We start from the raw sequence: 12011 nt of genomic DNA, 5'->3' as shown, positions 1-12011 counted from the left end.
ACAAGCCTGCCTTTTGCAAACTCCACTGTCTCACAGAGAGTCAACAAAGAATCAGTTTCAAGTCTATGAGTATTGTGTACAAATGCCGCAATTCCTCAGCTCCAGACTTTTGCTTCTTCTAACACTAATCATCCTGCCATACCACGGTTCAACAAGTCTTCCCAAGGAGGCAAGTCTTATGTAGGCGTTGATACCCCCTTTGCAACACGCTTCCTTCTGGAAAGAAGGCAGCAGCTCAACTCACTTTTAAGGAACGCCTCAAACCCACCTTTTCCCCTTGTAAAGTCAGTTCTAGCGCCAAAAGACTTATGGGTGTATACTGCGCTCTATAAATGTAATTTATTAACATAACATTAACATGAATTGAATGAAGATACGAACCAAACTTCTAACTAAAGAGAAAAGTGGTAAAACAATATCACTGATATACAAAAACCTCTTGATGCCAGGGCTGAGTTACTCAGCCTCCACAACAAAGCAATCAAACAGGATCAGTAAAGGACAGTTACATACACAGTAAAGCAGAGAGGGTTGTATGTAACCTATTGCATCAGTGCTCCAAGATGTGCTCTGACAATCAGATTGTAGCATGAGAGGCTTGGTTAGAGGCAATATTCTACTACGTAGAGACAACAAAAAGTAATTGATAGAAATTCAGAATACATGATCCTTCCATCATTCTTTAGCGTGTCAGTGCCATTACCAAAGGGAATCAGTTATAAGATAACGATTGCATGTGTGCCCTGGGTAATCAGTCATGCGTTGCGCTCCTCTCTTGCGTGCAATTGTTTATCCCTGCTTCCTCCCTGTGTCATTGTTTTCCTATGTTTCTACCCTTCATACGTTCTTCCTTTTCGGCCTTTCTCTCTCCTACTCTTGGTTAAAGCCTAATCATAAAAAAGTCCCTATCCGCAAAAATGAGTGCTAATACTAACAACCAGTACAATGTATGCACTGACCTATACACCCCGGGCCCCAGGTTATAAGTTACCTCCTCCTTCGATTTGGGACGAAACCCACTTAGGCCCTATTTACAAAGCTTTTTTGTATTTAAATCGCATCTGTTTACAAAAATCTGACACTCTACATGCCAAACTGATAGGTGGTTCTGAAATCCATTGTTGCACACTGAGATGTCACTTACACTTGTGTTCTGCCATGACTGAAGAGGAGTAGGTGTGAAGGGTCCCAAGGCATGGTAAGGAAAATGAAATTCAGGTCAGCTGCCCCTAATCACTCATACTTCACTTCCAAACTTGCACTTGATTGATCCAGGTGTACATAACATAACATGGGTATTTGTAAAGCGCACATTCACCCAGAGGGCTATCATGGCACTGAATAACAGATGTCTAATGTTACCCAACTCAGTGGTACTCATGTAAGCTGCACCGTAAGTAGTGCTTAATTTGTGCCGGTGCTTTCCGGTGCACAGCACCGGCACTTAATTGCCAGCACCGGGGCTTATGAATGTCTGCTACATGGTAGTGGTGTCTGCCAATTCAGGTACGTGCACAACAACTTCTGTTTATTATTTCAATTGAATTTGCAATTATTAGTATTTGCCTCCAAAGCCATTCTTATAGCTTTGTAGGCCTGTAATAGTATGAATTGTCACACTTTTAAAAGTGTGATGATTAGTAGTGTGTTGGTGCTGTCATTGGCAGTGCTGCCAGGGGCAACGGATGGTGCACGCTCTAGACTGTCCTCCTGTCAAGAGCCCCGGCACTATAGGTTTTTGCAAATTAAGCTCTGACCCCACGTATGGGAAAGTGCACCAGTGTAGACTTCTCATAGAAATGACTTCCCCATGAAAAGAAAGACGGTAAAAAAGGTTTTAAATGTTTCTAATTTATTAGCAACATGCATGAGTAGACTCCACTCATGGACGGTTAGGAAAATGTGCTGTACACCAGAAAGGTATGTTAATAGCATACATTTATGCACAGAAATTCGTAAATTAATAAGAAACTCATACACCCTCCTGGAGGTTCTGTGAATTGGACATATAGTCATGCATTTGCACAACGTGTAGGACCATGTGGAAACTTGTGGCTTCTTTCTTAATAAGTAGCAATAAATAAGTGCCCTCCATCCACAAACAACACTGGCACTCTAAGCAGCTGCATACTCCAGCTACCACTAACCTCAACCCTGCCCCTCTCCCCCTACATACCCCCCAAACAGCACCCTTGGATTAACAAAAATACCCTTAATACCCATAGACAGCACATCACTTTGGAAAACACAAACATACTGGGCTTCAAAAGAACATATGTCCCCTTATTATAAGATACCACCCCTACACCCCCTCGTCTACACAAATCTGACTGTTCCACTGTTATATACACTCATATGCCATGAGCCTGAGAAACTCCCCCTACTACTGGATAACGGACACACAGCTTGCACCACAAGACACAACACCATCTGCAGATAATGTACGTTCATTCTATGCCTTTGGAAAAAGCACTCATGTGCCCATGGTTAACACTTGGACACTAAGGAAGAGAATAACACACATACATAGCCTACACCCTTCAGATACACGCCCAAACATGAGCCATGAGATAACAGGCCTACATAAGCATAGGGATAGCATGCTTGCACCCTGTGCCATAAATAACACACATCCATGTGTCCCGGACTAACACGCAATGCTATTTACAACCAGGGCCAGACTGGGAACAGCAACCAGCCCTGGCAGATTGCTGCTCGACCGGCCCTGGGAGCAAGGGGGCAAGAAGCCCCTCTACCGCTTTTGTTACAGGGTGCCGCTATTGCAGCTCTGCACCAGTGACAAAACCGGCCCCCAGGAGCCCGCACGCTAGGGTACTGTGATGAGGGCCCACCCCGTGGGGGCTGCGAGGGCCTGTGTTACGCCAATGCCCGGATGACATGGCACCATATCTCCATCACCACATAATACTCAACCTCCAATGAAAGTGACAACAGGCACCTCTGTATTCAGCCCACATTCCATTGCTTCGGGTAACATATATCATTCTATGCCTTGAGCCAATGCTTTCCAAACTTTTCAGAACCATGACCAAATTTTTAGAATGACGAACTATTATAATCCACCTACCGTTAATGGACATGAGGGCGGCGTTTTTTTTAAGATAACTAAAGTATTGTGTGGTAGCATATTGTTATTTACTGACAGCACATCTTCCATTGAAATGACCGCTAAATTTGCACAGACATACGGGGCCAGATGTATAAAGATTTTTTTTTGTTCAGCCGTTTGCAAATGCAAAAAGGCATTTTCTACTGTACAAAGGTCCAATTTGCGATACGGTAACCTGTTACCAAATCTCAATTCGGGTTTGGGATTCGGTATTAGGAAGGGACGTGTTTATGGCAAGCCTTACTAATACTGAATCACAGTGGTATATGTGAATGTTTTGCAACTGAAATGCGGTCGCAAAACATTCACATTTTACCACCTACTTCAAGTAGGTGGTAACCCATTCGCAAATGAGAAGGAGACCCCAAGGGACCCTTTCCCCTTTGTGAATCTTTGTAAAAACATTTTTAAGAGCAGGCATTGGTCCCACAAACCACTGCCTGCTCTTAAATAAAAATTAAAAGAAACCTTTTTTTTTCTTTTTGAAACACGTCCTGTTTTCCTTTCAGGAATATGGGCCACATTTCAAAAAAATAATTGCTTTATTGAAAAGCAATCACAGACATGACGGCCACTTTCCCTGTGATTTTTTTGATTTCCAACGGGTTGCAAACCTAGACCTACCTCATTAATATTCATGAGGTAGCAGGCGCGACTGGCACAGGTAAGAGTGGAGGGTCGGGGTGGAGGAAAGTCGACAGACACCGGGATAGGTAAAATTAAATAAATGAATTAATAAAACCACTTACCTTGCGCTCGCGGCATCGCTGCATCGCCGACTCGATGCGGCGAGCGCAAGTAAGTGGTTTTCTTTTTTTTTTATTTAATTTTACCTATCCATTCCATTTCCATTTATAAACTTTATTTCGGCCGCAAAGGCCATAAAAGTACACATAAAATATACCTATCCCATTGTCTGTCGACTTTCCCCCACTCTGCTCCGCCCGCCCTCCGCACCGCTCTTACCTGTGCCGGCCATGCCTGTGATGTAGGTCTAATTGCAACCCACTGGGAATCGCAAAAAGTGAAAAAAACACATTTCATGGGTGCTTGTGATTACCAAATAACTAATAGTAAAAAAATCACTATTTGGTAATCGCAAACATTTAGCTACGTACATCAGGCACACAGCTTTGCTGATAAAATTATATAGCACAAAAATTATAACTTGTGGAAATCATGTTTCTGTGAATATTTATCATTTGTGCATCATTTAGTAAAGTGTCTTGATTTGTTTTGAATCTATGATAATCTCTGTTTCCAGCACACTTCAGAATTCCAAAACATTATTTTTGCTTTCCAACTTGCTGAATGGATAGAGTTCATCTAGAGGTATTTACATTTTGTTGTGTTTTGCAAAAAAAAACGACATCCTACAGCCTTTGTTTTCAAACTTCATGTACTCTAGCAAGAGAGTTACATAATTCCCTTTAAAAACTCCTCTCAATTTGCAGTCAGAGAAAGAAAACAGCAATCTTTGCGTTAAAAGAAAAGGCACAAATTTGTCAGAAGACTTAGCTTGAAATTTTACCTGTCTTTGAAGCTCCAGCACATGTGGCAAGATTAACACAGAATTTAAAGGCATCTTCATTTTTGCTCAGACTTTCCCGACACACCAAAAATCAGCTCGCAACCCACTTGACCTACAATTTGAAAAACGCTACCCTAGATACCACCACTTAATAAAACACACTACAGTGGCTGGCTTGATTGGCAACCTACCATGCGTGAGAAAGGCACACTACTGGGCTTCAGTTGCCACACAAGCTCTTCTGTAGCTGAATAACACACTAATGTGCACGACAATCAGGGGCTGACTGTCTATAAAGCAATCAGGCAGTTCCTGATAGACTGGTCTGACAGGTGTGTGTGTTGGCAGATTTGTGGCTACTTGAGGACCGGTTTTATGGTCTTCTGGGCGGATTTTACCATTTATTTCGCTGATATTACAACAAACATTGTCTGCTGCAAGCTAAAATCCATGCACTCTTCCATACCTAACTAAACATTTATACAGTGTGTCTTTGGAAGCTCAAAACTGCACCAATTAGCATTTACTGATAACCAGTGCTTTAAATGGGCCGGTACTCACCGGTACTGAGCACCGGCACTTCTCACTTCTTATTTTTGAGCAAGGAGAGTACCGGTACTCTGAGAAGCAGAAGGGCTCATGCCCTGAAGTATGGGTACGTACAACGCAAAAACTACTGAAAATGACCCTTTGAGATGGCGCGTGTCTATGTGCCACGCAGCACATAGACACAGGCCACAGCCAGTGTATTCCTGCACTGGGTTGCTCCTGAGCGGTAGGTTCTAATTGGCATCGTAACGAGAATGAGGATGTGGTCAGAGCTGCCGACAGTGGAACTGAAGAACCAGATTAAAATCCCGACGTCGGCTCATCATCATGTGATTCTGAACAACTCCCTTAACCAGTGGTGCTTAAAAAATAGTAAGAATTAAAGCAAATGTTCTGATTCTCCTGTAAAGCGCTTAAATGCCAAACGTAAATTTGCGCAATATCAAACTGCCAAAAATTAGGCCCTGCACCTATGACATAGAAGCTGATGCTTGCCATGTCTCCTATGTAAGGAGGCAGTTTGATATTAACGAATTTGGCCCATGGGCCTTTAAGTGCTTTACATGACAATCAGAACATTTGAATTCGAGCTTACTTATGGGGCCATTGTTAAATTCCTGGCTCACAGCCATGCCCCCAGACACGCCCCTAACTGCCCACCAAGTCTAATTAGTCTAATCTTTAAAGCACTGCTGATAACACACATCTCCTTGCGGAGGAAAACACATGTACGTGTCTCTGTAAGGCATACAATTGTGCCTCAGACAAAACACACGAATGTGTTGGCGATAACATTGTACTGTGCCTACCTAGTAAAACACATTACCTCCTCGTCCGACTTCCTCTTATAGTCCTTACGTATGAGTTTCTCTCTTCTCATGCAGAAAGGACTCGGGATTGTGACGAGAAAGACACGGACTCAGAGTAAAGAAAATTACCGGTAAGCAACCGAGCATTGTAGGCGGTGCTTGAAATGGAAAAATAAAAAGTGCCGGTACTCCATACCGGACAGTACCGGACCATTTAAAGCACTGATTGTAGGGCTCATACAGCGCACACATCCCTGTTAAAGACAGGTCCTTTAGAGTCTCCTCTTCCCCTTTCTTGCATATATTTCCCCAGAGATGTCAGTGGCCGGACAAAGGGTTTTGGCCATTTAGCGACAGTCGGTTTTGGCCCGACAGCAATAGCCTATTCTCACCTCCATCCTCGAACTGCTCCCTGAAGTGCACGAGGGGCTCGGCGCACACCGCGCTCGCGAGCCCGGCCAGCAGCAACCAGCTGACGCCTGTCATCACTCTCTCTTGAAGGAGCGCGAGCGCTGGACAGGGGTGCAGGAACCAGGACGGAGCTGTCAGAAGATGCTTCACCGGAGCACAGCCAATCTGCCACAGATGGCCTCTTTCGATTGGCTACCGATACACTTCCATGCATCCTCGACAGCCAATCAACTCGGACCACGCACTGGGCGGGTCCTGCGGGAAAATGATGAGCAACCTGTGGAGGCAACAGCAAAAGCATCGGGTCCCTGAGACGGGAAATTCATGAAAACAAAAAACGGACACGAACAGTCATCTTTACAAAGAGCCTGCCCACAAATCGCAGGTGAACGCGACGGACATCTAAGAACACCTCATATAAACAAGCTTATTCCCATGATTTTATACCCTAAACGAGTGCAAACATTAAAACATGCTTTCTAAATAGATTAAAAAAATAGAGAATACAGAGCGAAAGAGCAACCCCACTGCTACCACAGCAAATTAAGGATAAGAGCTTAGATGGATTTTAAAAGGAGGACAATGTATTATACAGTTGTTGCGCTTATATAGCGATTCGTTCCCCATGATGAGGCGCTGAAGCGAAGGACATTTTTTTTGTGTGCATATTTTATATAGCGCGAACTCGACCCTAAGGTATTGGAGCGCTTTACATAGCACCGTATTTACATTACACATTAGCGGCACGCTGCGCCTAGGTGTTAAGAAGTCCATACGAATGAAGGTTAAATAAGTTCCTTTATTTAGTATGCCAACACATGCTCCTACAGACGGCGGAGCGAATAGCGACTTGTCAGATCGGCGATCAGCTGTCAACTGTCAACGGACAGCTGGCAGCTGATGACCTCACTGGAGTATGGTGTCCGCGAAGGGACACAGGAATGCGAAGTGAGAACGGTGTCCAAGTGTGGACATAAGTGAAACGTAACACATCTCCCCCTTTTGCAACAAAAACACTAAAACCTAAAAGCAGGTATGAGGGAAAAGTTTCTAACGTGGTGAGGATCACTCACAAACATAGTCTTTGAGTTTGACAGGTGGTCCTAACAACCTCCCTGCCCGGCTCATGCTGATATGTGGTGATTCCTCTTTAAGCGGCGTGGGTGGCAACTTGCGCCGGGTTTCCCTAACAACATGTCGATCGTCATTTCCTATGGAATGTTCCAAAGTGGGTCCTGGGTTGCTTCTCCCCGATGGTGTTAGAGTTACAGGAAACTCATAGTCAGACTCGCAGTCCGAAAAGTCAATGGATGTCTTATTGTCTCTGGAAGCTGTAATAGAGTTGTCCATGGAAATTGCTTGACTAGGATTTTCCTTAGATTCTTCTTTACTGTTTGCAGGATACTTATGTGCCGACAGTGCGGAGAAGTGCCACACTCTTCCATCACTCAGAAGTGCTGAGTTACTAAAAACGTTCCATACAGACAACGGGGGCATATACCTGTTTTGTGTCTTCCCAACATGTCCACTTCTCCTTACTTTGACTAAGTCACCCACTTTGAGTTCCACACTTTTACATCCATGTTTCTTGTCATAATATTCCTTTGATTTGTGCTGAGCTTGTGTAAGTCTCTCTCTGACTACACCTGTAGACCAATCCACTCTTTTAGCCGCATTTATCCAGCCCACATTGTCTCTTGACAGCGTAGTTCTTCCGCGCATAAGTTCAAATGGACTATGCCCAGTCGTATCACTAGGTGTGATGCGGTAAGCCCACACTGTTTTTAAGACTTCTTGTTTCCAGTTGAGGTTATTGGTTACAGCCAACTTGATAGTGCCCTTCAACACTCTATTAAACCTTTCAACTGCGCCATTACCGGCAGGATGATAGACTGATGTCGTCTTATGTTTGATGTTATGTCTTTGGATGTAGTTTTGAAACATATCCGACGTGAATTGCGCACCATTGTCGCTAATTATGTGTTTTGGTAGTCCTTCCCTAGAAAATGTTTCATCCATAAATTTCACTAGGCTATGTGCATCAGGTTTGTTTGTAATCTTAACTTCAGGCCATTTACTGAAATTATCTTTTATGACTATCACATACCATTGCTCATGTGCCTCGGTAATTGGGCCCATCACATCGATTCCTATTCTCTCCCACGGCATGGAGGGTGAAGAAAAAGGTTGTAATGGTGGTGTAAAAGTGACTTGCGACTTGTCTGCATCCATGCATAATTTATATCCTCTGATAACTCTTTCAACGTCTTTGCTTACTCCAGGCCACCATTACATATTTTTGATCCTGTTTTTGGTCTTGGCGATACCAAGATGCCCTTTGTGGCATATTCTTAGAATATTAGTGCGTAACGACTCAGGTGGTATAAATCTTCCACTTCTTAGCAAAAATCCGTCTTCTTGGGACAATTCATCCTTGACTTCCCAGAAATGTTTGAGTTTTTCTGGTAGCCTTGTCTTTGCTGGCCATCCTTCATTAACTTTTTTCATGACCTGAACGATTATGTCATCTTTCTTCTGTTCATTGAACCACTCATCTCTTCCAATCCTACTGTCTTCTTCTAGAACGTTTGCAATGCACATTTCTTCATTTTCTTTATCTGCAAGCTCCTTATTCTCCAAAGGCATTCTGCTAAGGTAGTCAGCAACGACGTTTTTCACTCCTGGTAGATAATGAACTTTGTATACAAAATCAAATAAGCGTACAGACATTCTCGCCAACCTTGAAGATGCAGTGTATAATCCTTTCGTGGTGAGCACTTTGGTTAGTGGTTTGTGGTCTGTGCACAAATGAACCATCCTTCCCCAAATGTACTGCCTGAAGTGCTCTAGTGCCCATACACATGCCAGTGCTTCGCGCTCAATCACAGAGAACTTTTCTTCAGCTGGAGTTAGTGAACGTGAGGCAAAAGCAACTGTGTACTCTGCACCTTTGTTGTCCTTTTGGGTTAGAACAGCGCCTATTCCCTTGTTACTGGCATCAGTCGTTACATAGTTCTGTAAGGTGGGATCATATCCTTGTAAGGGTAATGCCAAGCACATATCGTTCTTTAAGTTTTGGAATGCAGTTTCACAGTCATCATTCCATTCGAACTTGTTCTTCATTTTGAGTTGTTGTCTAAGTTCATAAGTTTTTAATGCAAAGTTCCTGATACATTTGGAGTAAAACTCCACCAAACCTAGGAATGACCTCAATTCGTCCTTGTTTGATGGTACAGGAGAGTCTTTTATTGCTTGTATCAGTTCCATTTTGGGACTAATTCCGTCGCCAGTTATTTTATGACCAAGGTAATTGTCGTAATTACTAGCAAATTTGCACTTGGCATGTTCTGCGGTAAGTCCCTTTCTGTCAAGAATCTCAAGAACTTGCTCTACTCTTCTATCATGCTCCTCTTTAGTCTTCCCCATAATCAGGATATCATCCTGGAAGAGCAAAATTCATGTTACTCCTTCGAAGACATGGTTCATAAATCTTTGGAACATAGCCGCCGCTGAGGCCAAACCAAAAGGTACTCTGGTGAATCTGAAACACCCATGTGGAGTAATGAATGTGGTGAGTGACCTGCTGTCGCGATGTAAAGGCACTTGGTGATATGCGGATTTTAAGTCCACAGTCGAGAACCATTTTACACCCTTAGTGGCGGCTAACATTTCGTTTATTTTTGGAAGAGGGTACTGTTCCACAATAATGTTCTGATTCAAATCCCTTAGATCTACACAGAGCCTCAATTTTCCGTTGGCTCGTTTAGCAATTACTAAGGGTGCGACCCACTCCGAGGCATCAATCCTTTCAATTATCCCTTCGCTTAAAAGCTGGTTTAATTGAGTTTCAACTTCATCCCTGATGGCAAATGGGATATTCCTTGCTTTATGTATTATGGGTGTAGTTATCGGTTTAAGTTTTATTTTGTGTTGATATCCCTTAAGCTCTCCTAATGTTCCACTAAATACTTTAGGGTATTTTTTGAGTAAGGTTTCTGCGTAATCTTTATTGTCAAAAAGACTTAACACAGGCTCTTCTTTGCTTGGGTCAAGAATGATTCCCAGACTGCCCTGATCCATCCACCCCAATACAGATGGACCGACTTTTGAAACATATAAATTACCTTCTGTTTCACGCCCTTTGTAAAGAAAATTCAGTCTTTTATATCCACAAACATCAATGGGCTCTCCAGTGAATGATCTGATTTTTATGTTTGGTTTTTCTAGATCATTCCCCAGCTTTTGCTCAAATTTTTCTTTCCATACCTGTTTGTTGACTATAGTGTATGGTGACCCAGAATCTGCGACAATGTCAATGTTTATTCCACCAATCGTCATGTGACATATGGGTTTTCTAGTTTTGGTAACCATTCCCTTTGTGTTTATCATATTTATATTTTCATCCCCTTCATCATCAATATTTAGCACGAACATATTGATGTCATCATTGTCGTTGTCATTTTCACTTGAATTCTCACCGTACCCTACCATCTTAATTTTTTGTGGCTTCCTTTTGTTGCAAGCTTTTACATAATGACCTTTCACTCCGCAATGCGTGCACCTAACTTCTCTGGCAGGGCATTTGGGGTCATTTGCTAAATGAGATGCACTCAAACAACGGTAACAATGAATTCCGGTTCTGGTTTCATTTTTCTTGTAAGATGTTCTATAATTTTTCTGGTTAACACTCTGTCTGTTATAGTTCTTTTTCTCAATCACCTTGCTTACAACATCCCCTTCCTTCTTTTCTTTTGACTCTGAAAGAACCGCTTTGGCACAGCGCCCCGTAAGTTCAGCCTTTCTAGCAATATCAATTATGTTCTGTAATGGGTACTCTCCTTTCGCCCACAGGTTAACCTGTATGTTTGAATTAGATCCTTGCATCACTATCTGATCTCGGATGAACTCGTCATGCAAGTCTCCGAAGCGACAGTTTATTGCTAGGTTTCTCAACGCAGACACGTAGTCGTCAATGGATTCACTGTCTCCTTGTTTTCTGTGAAAGAATTTGTAGCGGTCTACTCCAACGCAAACTGTGGGTTTATAGTACGTGTTGAGATCGTCAATTGCATTACTGAAAACGTCACCCTCATTTTCAGCTCTGATTTTTTTGTTTATAGCGTTGTACACTTTTATACCACCAGCTCCTAAAGAATGCATAAGCATTTTATACTTCCTTTCTGGTTTTATCTCATCATCCTCTTCTAATGTGGAAATATAATGTAGAAAATAATCTCTCCACTCCTCCCACCTGAGTGCAGGCTCACCCCTTGCCCGTAGAAAGGTTTCAGGAGGGGAAAGATTCCACACACACCCTTATGCCATGGTACTTTAAAATTTAGTTTATCTTTACTTTTATTTGTTGAATTTAAGTAGTGAGGTTATTAGTTGATCCACGTAATGAATGTGGGCAAGTACGAACAGTTTTAGAAGCAAGGATGATCTGAATTTGTTCACCGGTGGTCTTACAAGCTCACCAAAATTATCTCAGTATAAGAACTTTAATCGTTAGACAGAGCACAAAAAGTGTGCTCAAGAGAAAGAATGTTCTGCGTAACAAAATGCTGTTTAATTGCACCTA

The 12011-nt window shown here is 42.6% G+C and overlaps 1 protein-coding gene across 1 annotated transcript in view; it reads right to left on the bottom strand.

Moving 5' to 3' along the window:
• LOC146834986 (calreticulin-like) overlaps nt 1-6762 on the bottom strand; it is a 185511-nt gene extending 178749 nt beyond the window's left edge. Inside the window, exon 1 of the mRNA XM_085602644.1 lies at nt 6412-6762. Coding sequence (XP_085458770.1) covers nt 6412-6505 — 94 coding nt within the window. The 5' untranslated portion in view covers nt 6506-6762. The remainder of the gene's footprint in view (nt 1-6411) is intronic.
• Between the last annotated feature and the right edge of the window lie 5249 nt (nt 6763-12011).

Source organism: Triturus cristatus, chromosome 4_2, assembly GCF_964204655.1.
Source record: "Triturus cristatus chromosome 4_2, aTriCri1.1, whole genome shotgun sequence".
Taxonomy (NCBI): Eukaryota; Metazoa; Chordata; class Amphibia; order Caudata; family Salamandridae; genus Triturus; species Triturus cristatus.
Note: the sequence above shows the minus strand (reverse complement) of the source record. Positions and strands in the feature narration are given on the sequence as shown.